Source organism: Arvicola amphibius, chromosome 9 (genome assembly GCF_903992535.2).
Source record: "Arvicola amphibius chromosome 9, mArvAmp1.2, whole genome shotgun sequence".
Taxonomy (NCBI): Eukaryota; Metazoa; Chordata; class Mammalia; order Rodentia; family Cricetidae; genus Arvicola; species Arvicola amphibius.
The window spans coordinates 111,278,637-111,299,925 of NC_052055.2; the positions used below are offsets into that span (position 1 = coordinate 111,278,637).

At 45.1% G+C, this 21,289-nt stretch overlaps 1 protein-coding gene across 3 annotated transcripts in view; it reads left to right on the plus strand.

The window, feature by feature from the left end:
- The window catches only part of Fam13c (family with sequence similarity 13 member C), a 95,290-nt gene that overhangs the window by 36,015 nt on the left and 37,986 nt on the right, over nucleotides 1–21,289 (plus strand). For all 3 annotated transcript variants that reach the window (XM_038342830.1, XM_038342828.1, XM_038342829.1), the window contains one exon: nucleotides 8,198–8,261. In XM_038342830.1, coding sequence (XP_038198758.1) covers nucleotides 8,198–8,261 — 64 coding nt within the window. The remainder of the gene's footprint in view (nucleotides 1–8,197; nucleotides 8,262–21,289) is intronic.

The following is a 21,289-nucleotide window of genomic DNA, read 5'->3' on the forward strand; positions in this document are numbered from 1 at the left end:
GGCCCCATCCCACATCCCTCTGCAGTACAGTGTGAGATCCTATTTGAATGTGTAGTGCGGACACACGCTTGGCTCCTATAGTGTTGTAAAAGATAATGAGTCCATATTGAAAAATCCAGGGTTTTTCAGCTCTGTTTGCAAACAGCCAAGAATAGGGCTGCCTGGGGCTTACTTACCTTCCTACCAGGAGATAGTGAGCAGGCACCCAGGAGCAGAGTTCCTTTTTGCTGGACCCTTCCCATTTACTTAAGCTGCTACCTGGCATTTGATTTGTAACGCCTACCTCAGTCCTTCTCTTCCTGGCAGCTGCTCATCCTGGGAGCTCTGGCTGTAGGCAGCTTACTGCTGATATAGTATATACAGACCAGTAGTGTCTTAATGCCCCCTTGCCTAGTTGACAGTTTGCATGTTAACAGGGGCTCTTGGTGCCGCTCAGTTTTTTGCATGCTTTTGGCTACTCCGGATGCCCGTTGATGTCCAGTACTTAATGAGACTGTACAACAAGAGAACTGCTTTCTCCTGGAACCGGAAAACCTACCAATGACTGAATACAACTCTGGTTTTCTAGTTTGGAACCCAGGAAGGCTGTGGCTTGCTCAGGTTCTCACTCCCATGGGTCCCAGGGCCAAGACAAGAACCATAAATCAGTTGAGAGCAACTTCATGAATATGCATCGGTTTGACTGATTTCTATTGCTGAAGCCCACACCCATCTCATAGTCCCTCAGCGATGAGAAAAGGAAGATTTCATGAATGTCAGAGAGTGCTAATGAGGGGAAGGGGTTTCTTCCTTAGCTAAGTAAATTTACTTTGGAGAGTGACTAGCTCACCGGTATTTAAAATAAGGCATTAAAATTTATGACAGAATTAAACCTTTGGTGTCATAAAAGACCTCCTCTGTATAAACAGGAGCTGTGTCTCAGCAGCTTAGCTGCTAATTAGGCTGCTGGTTACACTGGCAGCTCGCTGGCTTCTTTATCTGCCCGGCCCTGCTTTTAGAGGATCCCAAGCAAGAATAATGGCCTTTGATGGCTTTCCCTGTTTCTGTGTTTGTGATCCTTCAGATGAAAGGAAAAGCTCAACGCTTTGTTGCTTTATGGAGAGAGGAAGTTTTCTTGGCAGCTACTTTTCCTTGGGGGAATAAATCCTTTTATCTTTTGTTTTGAGACATGTGTGTGTGTGTGTGTGTGTGTGTATGTGTGTGTGTGAAAAGCTAATTGTTTTTTTTTATTTAAAAAATTTTAAATAGAAGTGAGCAGAGTCCTAATGAGTTCTGCTTGAAGGGAAAAGGACAGTTGTGAACAGAGCTTTCTAGTAATACAAAGGATGCCACCCCGTCATGGACTGTCCCAGGGCAGGAGGGCTGCCATGACCATTTGCTCTTCCTAATTGGTGAGGTCCTGGGGGCTTTGTTTGGTGTCTTGTGAGAAGGGCAAATGAAGTAGAAATGACAGATAGCTGATCTTGCCGACCTGTGAGACTCCCTGCTACACACTTGGGTCATGAATGGCTTCTCTGAGTATGTTGCATTCAGCAAGCCCCCCATCCACTGCCTTTCCCATTTTCTTCCTCTCCTATGAACATGGAACAGTTAGTAAGATGAGAACATTTGAATTCAGAAATTTATGATCGGGGCTGGAGTGATGGCTCAGTAATTAAGAGCACTGACTGCTCTTACAAAGGACCTGGGTTTAGTTCCCAGCATTCACATGGTGGCTCACAACTGTCTGAAATTTCAGTTCCAAGGGACCTGACACCGTCATATGTTGTAGGAGGATGCTTGTTTGTTCCCAACTGCTCAGCCACAAAATAACCACAGAGAAACTATTTTATTTGCAATACTGTTTGGCCAATAGCTTAAGTGCATTTCTGGCTAACTCATATCTTAAATTGACCCACCCCATTAATCTGTGTATAGCCACGAGGCTGTAGCTTACCGGGTAAAGTTCTGGCATCTGTCTCTGGCTACATGGCTTCTCTCCACCTCCTTTCTCCCAGCATTCAGTTTAGTTTTCCCCACCTAATTAAGTTCTGCCTTGCTATAGGCCAAAGCAGTTTCTTTATTCAATAACCAATAAAATTTAACCAATAAAAGCAATACATAGACAGAAGGACTTCCTACATAAGCTCCCTTTTTCTGTTTAAATAAAAAGGAAGGTTTTAACTTTAACACAGAAAAGTTTCATATAACAAAACAGGTATCAAGCAAGAATTACAGTTATAGTATTCATATTTACTTTATCTTTTATCATAACTAAGGACTTTTGGGTTTCCAGTTAAGATGAACATTTTTTGACTTCTAATTTCCTATGTGTGGGTTTCAGTCTGTGATAATTTCAAACTCGGGGTTTTTAAAGTTGAAACCTGTGCTATTTGATCTTCATTATTTTGGTCAGAAGTTTATAAAGAACTGATAAGAGGGCCAGGAGAAATGGCTCAGCAGTTGAGAGTGCTTGTTGCTCTTGCAGAAGACCCAAATTTACGTTCAAGTTCCTATGTCGGGCATCTCACAACTGCCTGTAACTCCAGTTCCAGAGGACTTGATGTGGCACCTGCATTTATGTTTACACGCCCCCAAACAGAATACATAGAGTTAGGAAGAGATAAGTGAGAGAATGTCTTTGGTGTGTTCTAAACATCTCTAAAAAGAGAAAGGCTCTTTATAATGCTGGTGCCAAGGGTGGTGATTGTCGCTAATAGTTCTGGCGTTTCCTGGCATTTTGTCTGTGTCTGCATATAGAGCTATTGTATGATATGAAGAATGTTTTGCTCGGGGTTGCCCCCTTGGGATGTACCTTTTGTTTTCAAAAGAGTTCCAGGAAATGACAGTCATAGCACCAGTATACATTCCTGCGTCCCAAGTGCTGTTTCCTAATACAGTCAGTGGCATCCTGTAAATCCATAAATCTTGAGATGAGATCTGAGGTCAGTCCTACTCAGCCCTAAGGCCCTATTAGCTTTGAGGCATACTGAACAGTTAGATGCTTAGCTTCTCTGTCTGTCCAGGTTCTTTGAATTATGGATTAGTTAGGTGCTTGCTGGTCCTTAGTCTTCTCAAAGAAGACATGCACTTGCTTGTGGAAATGAGGATCACTGCAGCCTGCAGGTTTTGCTGGTGTGCCTCAGGGAGAGGAAGGGGCAAAGGTTGTGCACACTTGACAATTGATCAGAATTGACAGCTGTGCAGGACTCTGAGACAAATACTTGGTTATCAAATATATGTGTTCCTCCTGTTCTGTATCCTGTGCTGGGATTAGTGGTAAAGACAAATGTTGAACAAAACTCATGACTCCTGTCCCACAGAGCTTACCATCAAAAGTAAGTGACTACTAAATGGTTGTAAAGATATGGAATCATGAATTGAGGAGTTTCCTATGTCTACGCAACAAGTCATATAAAAGGGAGACACAATCGGGAGTTGCATGCGTGATACCTAAAGGATAAATGAGCTCAGAGACCAAGAGGATTGGGAAGGCGCATGGTAGGCACAAGGACATCCTGCCTGAAGGCAGGAGCTTGGAAGGAGCTCAGTGAGTGTGCGAAGCTGGAGGGATGCCCTGTAACCACAGCATAGATGGGGCCTGGCATGAGTGGAGGGTGAAGGTGTGAGCCAGGGTTCAGTCCTTCCGATGTCATAAGACAGTGTGAGAACGGGGGGGGGGGGGTGTGAGAACTGGGAAGTTTTCTTCACACTGTTAGATGATATTCCTTTATTCTTCCTCCCCATGTTGTCTAACTCAACTTAAACAACCACTGGCGAATCCTTAGTAGACCGTCTCAGGATTGTACACTTTGCAGTGGACAGAGAGCAGTGGGTGGTCAGATCTTGTGTGTGGCATGCTCTGGGGAAGAAAGGATAGGGGGACCAGAAGGAAACCCCTGTTATTCCAGTAAGAGATGATAGTAGCTTTGCTTAGATGGCAGTAGAGGTGGGAAGTGTGGAGAGGAGGGGACAGATAAACAGGCCATTTGCGGTAAGAAATTGAAGCACTAGTCACATACTGACTGTTGGGCTTGAGCGAGATATAGTTTAGGGGACTTAGCCACTGGCTCGATGGAAGCTTTTCATTGATTGAGACAGGGTTCTCCCATTTACTAATTAAATTAAAGTTAAAATGTTGATTTGAGACTAAAATCCGGAGTTAAAGCACAGCCCTTCTCCCACAAACGATTGCATCCTGTGGTTTGGCATTGTCTTGGGGCCAAGAAAAATATTTTAATGCTTAATTGGTTTTGCTGTTTTGAATTCCTGTACAACTCCCCAGAGGGGCCCAGCCCTGCAGCCTGACTCAGCTCATGTTTCAGGGATCCAGCAAAATGGGATGCTAGTTTTTATTGCTGCCCTTCAATGGCTGTCCACATGCTCACAAGTGCAGATTCTGGGCAGAAACCATTTTAATATCAGCCCATAATTACTTTTGCATTTCCCTATTGAAGAGTGGCTTTGAGTATTAGTATTTTTATTTGCTGTTTCATGGTGATAGAGGTGTTTTAGGTGCTGATGGCAGAAGCATGCCAATAGTGAGAACACAGTGGGAACCGTGGTGATATTGATCATTGTGATGTCGCAGGTACCTCTTGTGATGGTATTGATGTTTGGGTGATGGTGGGATGTATCACTTGTGTGATATTAGAGGTGGTGTTGAAGGTATTGCTTGGGATGCTCTTAGTGATGATGCTGTCTGTAATGGTAATGCTGCTGATGGTGGTAAAGATGTTCATGGTGGCAATGATGTTGCAACCACAGGGATGGTATCTGTAACGATGAGGCGTCAGGATTGAGGACCACTGTTGGGCTCTTAGGAGTACATGCTGCATGACCCATGGCCTAGGCCTGGGCTAGGAATCAAAGTTGTGACGGAGTTGGCAGAGTGTTCTGTATTGCTCGTCTTTGCCTTCCGGAAGCATGGGTTTGATGGAGGCATGAAGCCGTGTGCCTGTAGTTGTGATGGAGGGAAGCAGTAGCGGAATGGAGAGTTTCAGTGTGGAGCAGGTATCCTGTATTGGCAGGATTGAACGTGGTTGGATCATTGTCTTACGGGTGTCGGGGAGGGGGAATTGAATGCAGTGGCATTCTTGTTTCCTCAGGTACTACTGGGGCTTTTCCAACAAAACTCCTGTTTCTTTCTCCTCCTCACCATGACCTTTAACTCAGGTTGTCATTCCCCTTGTCTCTGAGTGATTGGCACTTTCTGGCTGTGGGCACTTGGCCCGATCTTCTGCAAGTCCTCGTTTCTGTGTCTTGTTTTCCTTTTCTCCTTAGATCCTGGCATATGGTGAATCATAGGTTATTGATGGCTTATTCAGTTTTTATGTCCTCTCTCCTTCCATGAAAATACAGGTTCCAGGGCTGGAAAGATAGCTTGACAGTTGAGAACACTGGTTTCTCTTCCAGAGGACCCGGTTTGATTCCTAGCACCCACATGACAGCTAGCAACCAGTAACTCTGACCCCAGGGGATCCGTTGCCCTTTTCCGGCCTCTCTGGGCACCAGCCACACATGTAATTACACAGACACACATGCAGGCAAAACATAGAAATAGAAATAAGTCTTAAAAAGGAAATGCAGATTCTCTAAAAGTGGACTTTTTATGCACTGCCCAGCACTTGATCTAGATTATGCCACATAATTGATACTTAATAAATTCTTATTGAATGAATAATAAAACTATTTAATTACCCTTCCTCCTATTGGCTTAGTGGGTGTGTGCTAATCTCTTGGGTGCTCTTGAGGATTAAATGAAGTCATTTGATTAAACCACCTGGCGTGTCCAGCCAGACACAGGAAGGCTGGTGACATCTTGGATTCCTCTTGAGACTTTTCTTTCTTAAAACTTCTTTGTCTTTGGCAGCTACAGAATGAGTCCTGGTTAACTTCCTGTGTCCTTATAATGCTTCTCCATTTTCCTCATGACTTTCTGTTTTTATTTCTTCATCAGATCCAGGATCCAAACCCCAGGGCCTTTCACTTGCCATACAAGGGTTCTGCCAATGAGCTAAAGCCCAACCCTTATGGCTCGTCTGTCTTTCGTCTCCTACCTGGCTAGCCTAGAGAGGATAGTAATAGCTACCTAATAGGATATGAAGGGTTGTTTGTAAATGATGCTTACTGTTAATGCCAGCTGTCTTAGAACAACACAGGGAGCCTAGAATCACATAAAACGCCACACTAGAATCATTATATAATTATGGTGACTAATGGCATATTTTAATAATAATCCCAGTTTTGTTAAACTGAAAGATAAGCCACTATCCATGTCAGATGACTCACAGCTGCCTGTAGCTGCAGACCCAGAGGTGACAACAGTGTCTTCTGGCCCCTGTGCACCCTGCGTTCACATGCACATTCCCATAATCAGGCCCATGTACCCATGATAAAATAAATCTTAAAAACACCACTTGCCTGCTTTCCTTGGTTTATAGCAACTGTGGAAGTGTAATTTGAGAACCACTGTAGATGACAAAGAATTTAGAACACATTCAACATTTTGAAAAGATGGGATGGCTTAATCCCTGTCCCTAAGAGTAATTTTGTTACCTTGCCATATTGGTGGCTCAGGGGATTGGAGGATAAGGGGCAGGCAAACCTGAAGTCCTCCTTACTCTTTGCTCATTGTGGCTGCTCGTGCTTGACCTGGTAACGGGGAGCCCGAGTCTTCTCCTGGTGACTATAGGAGGAAGATGCTGGTCCTGTGTGGATGAGGAGTGCATTCTCACTGTGCCTTCCACAGTCTTTGTGATTTGCCACTGCTTTATTTGACATTAGGAGTTAATTGTTTGTCTGTTAGCCCAACTTGTGGCCAGACCCCCCTCTCCCCCCCCAAAAAATCCTATTACCTGAAGAAATTAGGCCTACAGTGTTGCTTACTGTACCTTTCTGAGTGGGTTACGACAAGCTGAACTTATTAACCTTGTAGCCGTCCATGTGATTTGCCACTGCTTTATTTGACTTTAGGAGTTAATTGTTTGTCTGTTAGCCCAACTTGTGGCCAGACCCCCTTCTCCCCCTCAAAAAATCCTACCTATTACCTGAAGAAATTAGGCCTACAGTGTTGCTTACTGTACCTTTCTGAGTGGGTTACGACAAGCTGAACTTATTAACCTTGTAGCCGTCCAGAAAATGTTTTGTCTTTGGTATTCAGATTGACTTGGTGTGCTAGCTATAAATGACTGTGTCCTCAAATAAGTCTTTTTAGAACAAGTAATTTATGGACTAAACATCTTATGCCATATTCATTAAGACAGCTGGCCTTTTAATAAGGACTATAATTTGTTTGTTTATATAATGACATAGGAACTCTTGTAGAAAATCTTGTTGAATGCAGCATAGCCTATGCCGTTGGGCGCAGCACTTGACAAGCCTGGATTTGGACCTGAGCATCTAACAGGAAATGGTTTCTTGTTTTGTTTTTAAACTAAAAACAAGGGGATCAAAGGCGTATGCCTTGCTCCAGGTCATTTTTTCTTCTCTTGGGAGATATTTAGTGGCAGAACCCAGCTTCACTGTCTAACCCAGCAATGGCTATAGCATTTGGTGTGGGAATTAAATGACAGGACAAAACCTTTGCGAGTGTGTGTGTGCATGTGGTGTGTGTGTTTGTGTGTGTGTGTGTGTGTGTGTGTCAGAGAGAGAGAGAGAGAGAGAGAGAGAGAGAGAGAGAGAGAGAGAGAGAGAGAGAGAGAGAACAGGCACTAGGGTGCACATGTGGAGGTCACAGGGCAACCATGGGTGTGGGTTCGTTTCTTCAACTTATTACAAAGGTCACTTGTTAGCCACTGCATGTGCCAAGAGGAGGGCAAGAAGGCCTGTTCAGGGAAGGGGATGTGAGCCAAACTCCTGATCATATGACGAGAGTCAGTTATGTGTGGATCTGGGTAAAGCATCCAGACCCAAGATGGCTGGAGGTGCAGGGTTTGAAACTGACTAGGGACCGTATGCTCAGGAAACAGGGATGGCCTGGGTGACTGAGAAGTGAGGTCAGAGAAACAGCGGCTATCACTAGGGTCAGGGAGGCTGGCAGGGCTCAGATACTCTGTGTTCCAGACCATAGAAGGAGGCTGGATGTTACTCTTCAACAGGTAGAGTGTCGCTTGGGATTTCCAACTGGAACATGGCCATATCTGTAACAGCCAACTTTGAATGCGAGTTGTTGAAATGGTTCTCTCAAATAGACATAATTTTCCTTTGTATTTTGTAGAGTAGACCAGAGGGCTGCCATTTGGCCAAAGGATGCTTTTGGAACTCAGCAGGACTTCCATGAGGTAGGTGGAATCATCACGGCTGATGTAAACATGAGCTAGCCAATCTCAGCGTTGCCTATTCCCTGTCTGGGCACCAGAAAGTCTTTCCAGGGAAAACTTTCAATCTGTTGCCCTTAAATGAGCTTTTTCATCATGGTGATGTTACTTCATTAAATGTTCTTCCTGGTGTTGGGGCGAGCAAGCTTAAAATAGTATTTTTGAGAATGTTCACCAAACCTTGGACCTTACCCAAGTCCAGCTGACTCTTCTTTCTATACTTTCCAGCTTTGCTTTGGGGTTATGTAACCAGGGCTGTGATAATTAAAACTTGTACGGTTTTTTTTTCTTAATTGAATTTTAGCTGGATTCCCCTTTTCCTGCTTTCCACTGACTGGTGTTTGCTGCCTCAGACATAATCAGGCTTACTATTTCATTCCTTGAGCATAATAAAATCTGATGTTTTCTTCATACACTTTGAGATATGGAAGCCATATTTCAATCTAAATAGCATCTCATTACACTGGACGTTAGGTAGCTAGCTCGTTCTAGAGTTCCCTTGAAAGATGCAATTGAATTGTAATGTCAGAAGTCACTATGATACAATTATGTTCTGCTTTGAATGTCTTGGCTTCAGACCCTGGTTTGAAGTCCTCATCTGGTTTCTCTTGTCCTCATGGAGTTGGAGCTGTGGATATTTTGTGGTGTCTCTGATGAGGGTCATTGCAGAGAAACTAAGTAGACCTGATACTCAGATGCCCAGAAGAGAAAGGAACAGCTTCAGGCAGACAGTTAATTCAGCATTTTGAAGAGATGTCTCTCTCCCCTACCCTTAGTTTTTTGACCCCATAAAAGGCATTTAATTTTTTAGGTGGTTTTTGTTTTCCTCTCTTGAATAATAATGATATACAATATTGCTATAATTATATTGATTATAACATGTTATTATAACTATATCATATTAACTATATTATATTAATAATAGATAATATTGTATAATATTGTTATAATTCATCATCATCATCATTATTATTTAGAATTTGATAGAAATCCATGACTAAAGATAAGCCAGGTGTCTGGTTTAAGCCAATTTAAATGGCTAAATCCATGAGAAATATCATAAATATAACAGAAACAGGAATGCAGAAGTCTATAATTTTGTGTGTGTGCAGGCACAGCCTTCAGACTGCACATGACTCACAGTGGAAACAGTTGGGAGTTCTAAGGACACAGGCTATCTATGAACCCAAGTCAGCACACGCAGCTCTTCTCCCTTCGTGCTGCATATGACGCTGCAACAGATTGCTCTGATGCTCATGGGCGGAAGGGTGATGTGGCTGGAAGAGCTTCCCAGGCTCTGGGAGAAGCTGATTCTGGAGACTGGAAGCGACAGGACAGCTGAAATGGCTTGAGCCGTTGCTGAAAGCTCTGCTTCTCTCCTGCACTGCATCGCGTCTGCAGACAGCACAGACGGTGCATGGCCTTGGATGCCTGAGCGGAGACCTGTGCCAACTGCAGGCTAAGGTGGCTCCATTGGGCCGGATGTAGGAACACAGGACAAGAGTGCTCAGCATGGTTATGTTCCGGTCCATGGGGCCGGCTGTGTGTGCGGGCTCACGTTCTTCCACGCAGGTTGTGCTGTGATGAAAATTTGGGACAAGGAAAGAGAATGCAGAAGTTAGGAGTGGGGGCAGCAGAAGCAAGGTCAATACCTTGGTGTGAGGGATGGTGTGGTCACACTCACCGCTGGAAACATCCCAGAGAGGGAACATCTAAAATGTGTGTTAAACTTAACAGAACACTCAGTTCTTTAACGAAAGAACCCTTTTATATTTCTTTAAGTGATGGTCCTATGGTGTGTGTGTGTGTGTGTGTGTGTGTGTGTGTGTGTGAATGCAATATTGTTTTAATGAATGTAGGATGTACATACAGAAAAGTATTCCTAGGAGGTGGATGATCAATCTCACTTTTCTCCATCAGTCTGGAGGGTCTCATTTTCCACTTTGGGTCTTTTGCTAGGATTCTGGTCTCTATTCTGTGCTCTTCAGGTGCCTCTGGGGCTGTGAATCTGCACTCACTTGCCCGACTGGGTGTCTGCCTTTCACCTGAGCTGTCTGGTCCCACCCTTTAAGATACTCAGACTAGAAACCAGTGTGTTTCTCATCCATTTTCATCTTCTGTCTGGGCTGTTCTGTCATACCCATAATATAAATTGATCCGTGATCCAAAAAGCACTTTAAAGCTAGGATGAGGAAAAACAATGGTTTTTCACTCTCTGTACCTCATAAATTCCACTTCTGATTTCAATATTGCCGTGAGGAAACTAACAGGTTGATAAAGGAACCTAAGGGAACCCCGCTCCACCAAGCCACCATGCCATGTTGGGCTTTTGAGAGATGGTTAGCCAGTTCTAGTACTCATGTACTATTGACAGAAGATGGCCCCTCTCTGTAGTTTTAGATTAACTTCCTGTTCAGCGTGCTGCTTCAGGTGAGGAATACACAGAGTGGTGGTGAAGAGAGGGGATCAACCAACTAGTCACCTGGAGCAGCTGCGTCGACCCTGGTGACCCACTGGGTGGCAGATGTCACAGCTCTTACCCAGACCCCAGACTGCACATCACAGAATATGAGCTAGTTTGCACTTGGGATCTGGTGAACTGGACAGGACAGGGATGGGACATTTCACATTTAAGCAACAGCAGAATACCATTGTAATTTCCAGAATTCATCTATGTGATAAGATAAAGAGGAACATGAAACCAATACTCAGTGATCTGATATCAATAGAAAGCTTAACTCTAAGCCGATGTAATTGTGCGAAGGTGATGTTTCTACATTTAAGTACCCACAAAAACATCAACATGCAATGTTACTCCTCCCTTCACGTAGCACTGTTGCTGAGTCTCTGTTGACTTATGTTGGTTGTCATAACTCAGCGTTATATGCCTTGTTTCTCCTGTATAAAGATACCTTAGTACTTGGATTTTGTTAAAAGCGGAGCAGTGGGACACTCGAGTACTGTTTTTGGTCTTTGCATGTGTCTATGTATGTGACACTAGGAAGAGGGCATGCATGTGTATTAGCATCTACAATGTATGTTAGAGGTATTTTGGCACCAGGCCAGGCAGACCTGGAGAAGATACAGTTATCTCTTGATAGCCTTCGGGAATTGGCTTCAGAGTGCCCCCCTGCCCCGCCCAGTTAAAAAGGTACAGATTACCAACCCCTTGTGTAAAGCGGTGTGGTATTCATGAGCAACCTCCGCACGGCTCTTTGTGTACTTTATATTGTCAGTAGATTACTTATTACCTGATACAAGATACAGCCTGAGTAAATAATTGTTATCTTGCATTGTGAAAGTAATAACAGGTTCTGCGCAGCAAATATAGATGGTTTAAAAATTATATTGTTAACGTGTGGTGGGTTGAATTCATGGATGCCAAAAAAAAATCCACAAATTTGGAAGACTGTCTTTACGGTTGGATTGAAATGTCTTTCTCCTTCCAAATTGCTTTAATTCTGAGAAAATAGCCTGTGAAAAACTTCGAGACTCCTGTGCAGGCTGAGAAGAGTTCCCTCTGTTAGAATACTCGGCTGCGTTTTTGAATTTAAGTGAACACCCAGCCTATCACATTGGGTCTTAGTTCAGTTTCTGTTGATGAATATTTTGAAGTATCAGAGATTCTTTTCATGTGACAAAAGGTCAACGATTTCAGGCTTTAATAACACCAGTATTTTATTGATGACATATCTGAGCATTTGGGACTGGGACGGGCTTCATGCTTGGCTAGATCCTGGGATTAGAAACTCATTATGGAAATCCATCTCTGGGCTTCTTTTCCTATCCTGGCTTTACCTTTTGGACAGCACCTCCCTACTGACGTATTATTCCGACGTCCAGTCATCTCAGTACATATGAGTTTTCTATTACTACTTTTTTTCCCTAGACAGGGTTTCTCTATGTAGCTTTGGCTGTCCTAGAGCTTACTTCATAGACCAGGCTAGCCTCAAACTCAGAGATCTGCCTGCCTCTGCCTCCCTGAGTGCCACCATGCCCAGTTAAGTTTTCTATTACTATTATTGGTGATTTACCAAGAGTGTAGTGGCTTCAAATACCCATGTATTAACCCCCATTGTATGAAGCAGTGGGAGTTGCTCTGCTCAGGCTCTCACGAAAAAGAAATTAAGGCATTGGCCAGGCTGAGTTCTCATCTGGAGTGGGGGCCATGTGCAAGCTCCTTCACATAGCTGCTTTAACTCAGCTTCCTGTCACAAGGCTGTCATCTCAGCCCCTTCGCTGCTTGGCAGCTGGGCCTAGTGTTTGGCTTCCCGAGTCTGTCACACTTAGCTCATGTGGCTCTTTTCATCCTCAAGACAGCTGTAACACCTGACATCTGCCTATGCTCCCAATTCCTCCAATGAGGATATCTTGCCACCAGCTGGAAGATAGACTGCTTTTTAAAGTTCTTACTTGATTTGACTAGGCACACACAAATAATGGCTGTATCTTTGACCAGCTGAGTTAGAGCTCAGTTACCTCTGGCGGGGGGGAAATCCCTTCATAGCAGTGCATAGATTAGTGTCTGCATGACCAAGATACAGAGACCCATAGTGGAATTGTAGTCTTCTAAAACTAGAAAATACTATAAAGCCTGAACCTTGAGTCTCATTCGTGATGGGGGCATTTGTCCTTTCTGAACTATTCAGTATGACCTTGGGAGCTTGAAAGGAGCTGATTGGCTGGATGAGGCCCATGTTTGACACTGGGGATGCTGTTGGTAGACGATAGATAATTGGATGCTAGTCTCTGGAAACACCAGTTCCCAGGTAATTTTCCTCTTGGCTGGACCACTGCAGGATGCCACCGGCTAATGTTTTTTTTTTTTTTTTCTTCTGTTTGGTTTTGAGTTTGAGGTGAAGTGACCTTGTTCCCCTACCAAGGGTTCTTCCTCAGTGTCCTGTGATTCATTTAATTTTAGCACCTCTTGTCGTCAGTGTCAGCAGGGACTTCTTGTGGCCAGCGCTGTCATGGTGTGAACCCTGGTTCTCATTCCCAGGTGACTGAGGCATATAGCAAGGAAACAGGGCTGCTTCTAGGCCTGGTATTCTGCTCAGTCCTTCCGAGGCCACTCTTCATCCTGGCTGCTTATTTTCAGGGGAACGAGGTCTGGAGTCCTCACCTTCAAGGGAATCCTAAATGGCGCTGTAAGAAAAGGAAGCCGGTGACCACCGTCTTTTTTTTTTCCCATCTGATATAGACTTGGAGAAGCGGCTGACTCACCCATGTTTGCTTCCTGCGTATCAGCTGTCACACTTTCCCCACTCAGCTGTGGTGTGACCTCCTTCGCTCTCGTTCTTTGCTCCGGTGTGACATCTCCATCCTTTCCCTTGTTGTTCCCACTTTGTGTTTGCTCTTCTTTGGGCTACTATCCCCCCCCCCCCCCCGCCCATTGTTTGGGGAAGACGAGAAGAGCTTTCCAGTTCCATAGCTGTGAGGGTCAGCCTATGCCGCTGTCTCTGCTGTTTTTGTGAGAAGAGGATAAATGTGGGCCATGGATTTTCTACGAAAAAGAAGTATATGACTAGCTTTTTCATTAATACAAATACATATACAAGCCCGTGAGTCCCAAGACCATTTTTTTTTTCCTGGAAGCTTTGCCTATTGGGAATTTTTCCCTAATGAGTAATTATTTCAACAGTAGTGGTCGAGAGGTAAATCTATAACCAGCCCTGGTATGGTTACAGAGAGTGGAGCAGGGGCTGGATGAACAAATGAACTCTGTCAGTCAATCCCCAGGAGGCTCACAAGGACCTTAGAGCAGTGACTCTCAATCTCCCTAATGCTGTGGCCTTCTCATACAGGTCTCACGTTGTGGCGACCTCCTCCCCAGCCATAAAACTATTTTTTGTTGCTACTTCATAATGAAACTTTGCTACTGCTATGAATTAGAATGTAAATACTGCGTTTCTTGATGGCTTTAGGCAACCCCTGTGTAAGGGTCATTTGACCTCTAGGAGTCGCAACCCATGGGTTGAAAACCGCTGCCCTAGGACTTGGCTGTCCTTGTGCCTGCCCTCTTTGTATGTTAGGACATTGCCTTTCTTAGTGCCACAAAGCTCAAGCTTCAGGGCAGGAAGATGAGTTTTCTTATTTTTCTAACAAAATATTAGTGTTTGAGGAAACACCTAGTGGTTTCCAGTGTGACCTTTCACCCGTAATGATACAAGAGCTTCCCTTATTTCGTATGACTTCCGTCAGGGGAGTTGCTGGTTTCCGATATTCACTAGCATCTAGAATGTGGGTTAAGGCGGTGTCTTCAGAAATAAGAAAGGGCTGGGAACTGGCATAGATGGATGGCTTGCTCACCGACACAGAATGCACCAAGGATCATTGGGCTTCTCTAGTGTCCACTTCCTACTGAGTTTAGTCTTTTTTAATGATTACGTTTATTTTGAATGGTGTCATTGAATCTGCCATATGAGAGCAGTACCTCTGGAGGCCAGAAGGGGCCTCCTTGGAGCTCCCCTGGAGTTTTCGGAGGTTGTAAGTTGGTCTGGTGTCGGGGACTCTACCTGGATCCTCCTCCAGTGCAGTGTGTGCCCTTAGCCACTGAGCAAGCCACGGTCCCTGCTCACTGAGGTTAGTTTTCAAGGTTTTTCAGACTGATGTAAAATGTTACGGAAATGTCCCCCCACACTCAACACCCACCCCCCCCCCCTCTCTCTCTCACACACACACACATACACACACACACACTCACACTCACACTCACACACTCACACCCCACCACCACATGAGCACCAACATAGAGTAACTGTCATCTGGTGAGAAACAGCCAATGTTGAAGGGCAAGGAGTGAGTTTTTCACAACACCCGTGCTTTTCAGCAAGGCCCCAGGGAAGGACACTCTGTCAGCAACACATGTAGTCTGTTTCATTTAGGGAAGGAAAAGCTTTAGCTAGAGCTCCTCTGACTCAGAATATGAGATTGCCAAACAGCATTTTCTCTTATCTGCTTTGCTTGTTTGTACACTAAGGACAGTAAGTAAGGCTTTCACCTTGAGATGAGCCGGTTTGGGGGCTTCCCATTCCCAGGCTGAAGTCCTCTGGCTGAAAGGGGGTGCGGTTGTGTCACGGTGTGCTCTTGCTGTGTTGTTCCTGTTTTTCAAAAAAGCGCTGACAGGATGTAATCAAGACATGGATACCTTGGTCAGTGTTCTGGTTTCTCGGTGTGAGTAGCTGCTGCTTAGATGCTGGAATTCTGTTTGGGGGCGGGAGGGAGGAGTGAGGGCTGGAGCATCCTGCACAGAGAGAGGTTGGACTATATGAGCTGAGGTGTAGCCTGACACAAAGCATACTGGGTTGTAAGTATACAGTCCCCAGGGAGACTAGCTACAGCCCAGTGTCTACAGGGAGAGATATGAGGGCTTCTCCTGAGAGTGGTGGTTCCCAAACTGTGGGTCAAGACCCCTTTGGGTGTTGAAGCTCCCTTTCACAGGGGTCGCTTAAGACCATCAGAAAAACATGATCCATAACAGTAGTGAAATTACAGTTATGAAGTACCAACAAAAGTTATTTTCTGGTTGTGGGTCACCACAAAATGAGGAGCTGTGTTAAAGGGTCTCAGCAGTAGGAAGGTGGAGAACCATTGCTTTAGAGCCATCAGTATTGAAAGAAGCTCCATTTTGTTTGATGAGGACATTGAGAGTCTATCAATAGCATGCTGGGAGGTGGCCTCTTGGTTTTACGCACCTTATGTTGTATACTCCTTGTGTGTGGGTGCAGGTCCCAAGGGAGGCCAAGGCTGGAAGACAGTGGGAGTGGCAGATTCCTGAGGCAATGGCAGGGAAAAGGACTTCTCTCTGGGCTCGGTGGTGTTAAGCAGGGACCCAAGATACCATTTGGGGTGGGTCAGGGTCCCAGAAGATAGGGCATAGACCTTGGACACTTGTCTGTAGGTGATCTTGTTCCAGACCTAAATCAGCATAAAGGTGGGTGAGATATGGGGAATGTATATATTCTGTAAGCTCCTCAGTGAGCTTTCAAATAATCTTGCACTTTATTAATTAGAGTACTAGAAGGCCTTCAAAATAGATATTCAGAGTGTGTACTCAGGCACCCTCTAAGTGCCAGCTAAGGGTAAAAGTAAATAAATATGTAAAACAGATAGGTAATGACAGTCTCTTTTTCTGGTTGACTCTGCCGTACTGTGTACTTGTAGCATGACAAACTGAACCACAGTTGCAGCCCTTAGGGAGCCAACCGCAAAGAGCCCACAAACAAGTAGATCACTGTAGTGATAGCCAAATTACCAGATACAGACAACTCAAAAGAGAGGAGATTCCTTTTGGCTCATGGTTTCAGAAGGTTCAGTCTGTCATGGTGGTATAGCGTGCCAGGTAGGAAGAAAAGGGAGGGGAATTCTGGTGCTCATCTGGCTTGCTTTGTTGCCCCCTTTGCAGTGTGTTCCCATAGGATGATGTCCAATATGATCCCAGGGCCTGGGAGTGTCGGGGAGCAGGGAGCAGGTGAATGAACAGATGCAAAGGGAGGGTGTCTTGTGCTTGCTGATTGTGCATGTGGAGTTGGGAGTGTATGCCCGCGATCCTGCAGACTGAGGGAACTAGAGCAGCTAGTGGATGTCTGGGAACTCACTTGTATGCTGGGTTTCAGCAAGGTTCCTGCCTGCTCTGTTTCACAGCAGCGTGAGATCTATGTACACTTCCTGGAAACACAAAGGGACGGGAGGCGCCATAAAATCCCTTCCTAGAAACCAAATGTGAATGTTTCACATTCTGTAATTGCACACTCACGGATGAAGGTACCTTAAAATAGTTCTTATTATCCATCCCACCCCATGTGGGTGCTCGCCATCTTAGCCCAACTGAAGTGGGACCTGTGTGATTGCAGAGAAGGGAAAATGAGTATTCTCTAAAACAAGATGCGTATTCTCTATTGTGTGAAAAGGAGTTAGCTTGAGAAAACCGCGCCTAGGTTGTGCAGACTTCTCTCTCGCTCGCTTCTCACAAGGCCATGTGGAGAGGCAGGGGTAATTGTCATTCCCAAGATGATCATCACCTGCTGCTCAGTCTGCCTGCTGATTTTAGATGCCCTACGATGAGGCCTTTGGAAGTAAACCTGGGAAAACATGAGCAGGCTAGCCAAAGCCATTGCCTAGGATCTAGGGCTGGATGGAGGTGGCCTTTAGAGTGCTCCTTCATTTTTCTTTGAAGGGGAAAGTATGCCTTTGTGTGAAATGTCACTAAGTCGGGTGTGACCGATTACCGAAATGGCAGGGTTGTCTGCCTTGGGCTTTCCATTTCTTTCTGGCATGGACTTAGGAAAGGAATGTCTGTTGTTATTTGTTGGCTTGTTGGCTGTTTTCTCATTGGGCTAGAAGCTCCAGGAGGAAGAAGCTGATGTCACTCTCTCAGCCTCCACGTGAGCCCAGCTCTTGCTTGAGCAGTCAAGCAGCATGGGGCTAGCACATCTTCACAGACCCTGCCAGTGCAGTATCCCAAGCATCCCCGGGATAGCTCTATGGTGCTTCATCCTGTTTGGATAGGCAAGATAGCTCCCATAATTCGCTGGGTAGACATGTAACATAGGTAGATCTCTGCACTGTTGCCCTGGGATCCTAAACCACTGGGTGATGTATTCCATACAGACCCATTCCACACAGGGTGTCGGTCCGAGGAGGACCACTGAGGAGGGCTGTGGTGCTGAAGTGACTGGGAATGAGATAGCCCATGGTGGTGACAGATGGGTTGCTGAGATTCTTCCATTCTACTTTCTTGTCTTTGGTCCCCAGCAGTAGTCTTCCCTTCTGCTTAGACGCCTCCCCTGTGTTTCTGATGTTCGCCTCTTCCGTCTTGTTCCATTTCCTAGTCCTTTTCATCCTCAATCCTTTATGCTTGATTCTGTTTAGCGTCTCAAAGAGGAACAACCAAGTCATGCGTGTGAAGAAAACCTTGCATTTGTGGTTCCTGATCATTTTCTTATGATTTCTGTTTCTATAATTCCCTCAGTTTGTGTTTTCTTTATTGTCTCTATTTTAGTTTTCAAGCCTTGGATAGCTTCTTTCATATGTTTTTTTTTTTTAACTCTTTGTTTCCTGTGGAAACAAAGGCATAACCTCTCCCCCAACACAACATATTTCCCATTCTGAACTTCCGTTTTGAAGCCAAGACACCCTGGCTGTATCCAGCCTGTATGTGGGCTGGTTTAATCCAGCAGTCACTTCCACAATGCAGTGTCTCTCACTAGCTGTCATTCTCTGTTCACTGGCATTTAAAACATTTAAAATGAACAAAACCTCGTAGAAGGCCCAAACTCCCTGTCTTATAATATTTCCCATCCTTACAGGGCTTATCCTTTTTAATATTTTATTCTCTTTATTATTTTAAAATTATTATTTGTTATTATTTTTCATGACTGTCTACACGCATTTTCTACTGTATTTGTTCCAAGCTTTTCCTGGTCTGGATTGCTTTCCACAGCCTGCAGCCATGCACTCGCAATGATTTCTGATGCAGGAGCCAAAGCTTAAACTTCTAAGCCATGGCTAGGCCCTCCCACTTGCACATGGCCTGGTGACTGGCCCCGCCCCCTTGGGGTAAGTGAGAGAGGAGCCTCAAGCCAGAGGCAGGGCCTAGAGCCTGTCTACCCACCCCAGTGCTTTACCTAGTCTCCTGCCACCAAGTAATGCGCAGCCCGCTGCTCGTAAACCCCTCAAGAGACTCCTTTCTCATGCGACATGTAGATAGTTGAGCCTCCACATTGGCTGCCATAACTGTTGACACTCCTGCCGTTTCTGGTTTATAACACATAGTCTGTCTCCTAGATAGGGTCTAGAAGCTTCTGAGTCTGATGTACCCCTGTGTTTTGAGGTCCTGTGCTGTCCGTGTAACTTGAGTCCTTGGTTCAGCTCCAGACCCAAGTCTAGGTACGCACTTGTACCGGGATCTGCACCTCTGTCCTCGGTGTCTGTACATGCTTGATTTTCTCTCTGTTCTCGTTAGAAGGGGACTTCAAAGTCATCCTGAGTGAGGTTCCTCGTAGGCAGGTGCAGAAGTGAAACCCAGGGAGGTAGAGATGAGTCACGACTGGCACAGCCTGAGGTCTGTCCACACGGCCAGACCTCTTCCCAGCAGCTGGTGTTTGGGGACATTCCAGCCTGACCAGTGATGGAGTGACGGCCACCTACTGGCACTTCTACAAAGTGCTTTTCTTACCCTCCCTCCCTCAGTTTGCCCGGAAGCAGCCCTCGTGGCGGGGGCCATAACTCATCACTTATTTTTGCCTCTTTTTACAGATGAAAAGATAAGGTTTGGAATAGCCAAAATATCTGCCCACAGTCAGGCAGGATAGAGAGCATGGTGCACATTCCCTGTGGTTCTCTGGGACCCTGAAAGCCATCTTCTGCTTTGCAAATTACACAAGAGCACATAGGCATTTGAGCCAGGCTGCTGGCGCCATATAACAAAAGGCTGAGAATGTGGGTCTTGTTCAAATGCTTGTCTAGTCTACAGGAAGTCCTGGGTCCTGTCCCTCCACCGCACTGGGTGTAAAGCCAGGTACGGTGATACACACCTACCCATAATCCTACAACCCTAGAAGCAAGGTCATGAAGATCAGAAATTGAAGATGATCCAAGGTGACAGAGTTCTAGGCCAGCCTGGGCTACATGAGACCCTGTCGCTATTGAAAGACATGGACAGGTCTGCCTCCTTTGACATAAAATTCTTTAAAAAGTAATTGTAGAATATATTCAGTATGAAAAACATGCCCTCTCAAATACTTTAAACATACCATTCAGCAACACTAAGTTCATTCTCATTGCTAAGCATCCTTCATATACATATGTATATACATGTATCTTTATCATACAGAACTGAAATTCTGAACCCATGAGCCGGCTCCTTCCCTTCTCCAGCTGGTCCTGGGGAAACGCTGCTCTGCTTCCTGTCTTTATGGCTTTTCTGCTCTCTTACTGAGTAGATTCACACAGTATTCATTCTTCTGGAACTAGCTGATCTCACTATGTGGTATCCTATGCCAGTCAGTATCTTCCTTTTGAATTTTGAGGAATGTTCTTTGGAAGTTCATCCATGTTTGGGGCATCCATGTATCTGTTTGTGGACACTTGGGTTCTTGCACCTCACGTTAGGTTCTGAAGGGTGCTGTTGCAAAGTACCACAGGCTGGGTAGCTTAAATAGCAAACCCCCAGGAAATCCAAGGTTAAAGAGCCAGTAGTGTTAGTTTTTCCAGAGGCCGCGCTCCCTGACTTGTAGGTAGTTGCATACAAATGGGACTCTCATAGAGCCTTCCATATATGACTGTCCCCATGGCCTCTGGCTTTTATGGGGACATCAGTCTTATTGGGTTGGGTTCTGATCTTTAAGGCCTCTTTAACTTTAGTTACATCTTTAAAGGCCCTATCCTTAAGTTTAGTCACACCGAGAACAGAGCTTCAATAGGGGAACTTGAGAGGCAAAATTCTGCCCGTAACACCTCTAAGCTCTTGAAATGCCATAGATGTGGGTGTGTACAGACTGTCCAAGGCTTCACTTTCAATTCTTTTGGGTACATACCCAATGATGGAGTTATGTTATATGATATTTGTATTCTTAGGCTCTTCAGGGCCCACTGTTTCCTGCAGTGACCCATCAGGTCACATCCATGGCATTGACTAACCCTATAGTGCAGTTCCGTGCTCTTGAAGAACCCACGCTGGCTTCCTGGTGGGGAGTTTCCTTGAAATTATCCTTGATGTCCACCAGCTGATTGGACACCAATGACTAGATTCTTCTGGAAACCTGGTGCCTTTGTTCCTTTCTGCTTCTCCTCTCAGCAACCTTGAGCTCTCAGCTGCAGACCTGTCCCAGAGGGAGAAGAGGGCCATGGAAGTCATCTATTCTTAGGCTACGGTGCTTTAGCTGAGCTGTGGTCATTCTGAGGGCTGACAGTGGTGTTCCTGTAAGTTCATGAGCATATCTGTGCATGGTGGAGGAGGGACCTGAGCTGCAGAGGTGCCCCCGACTTCAAAA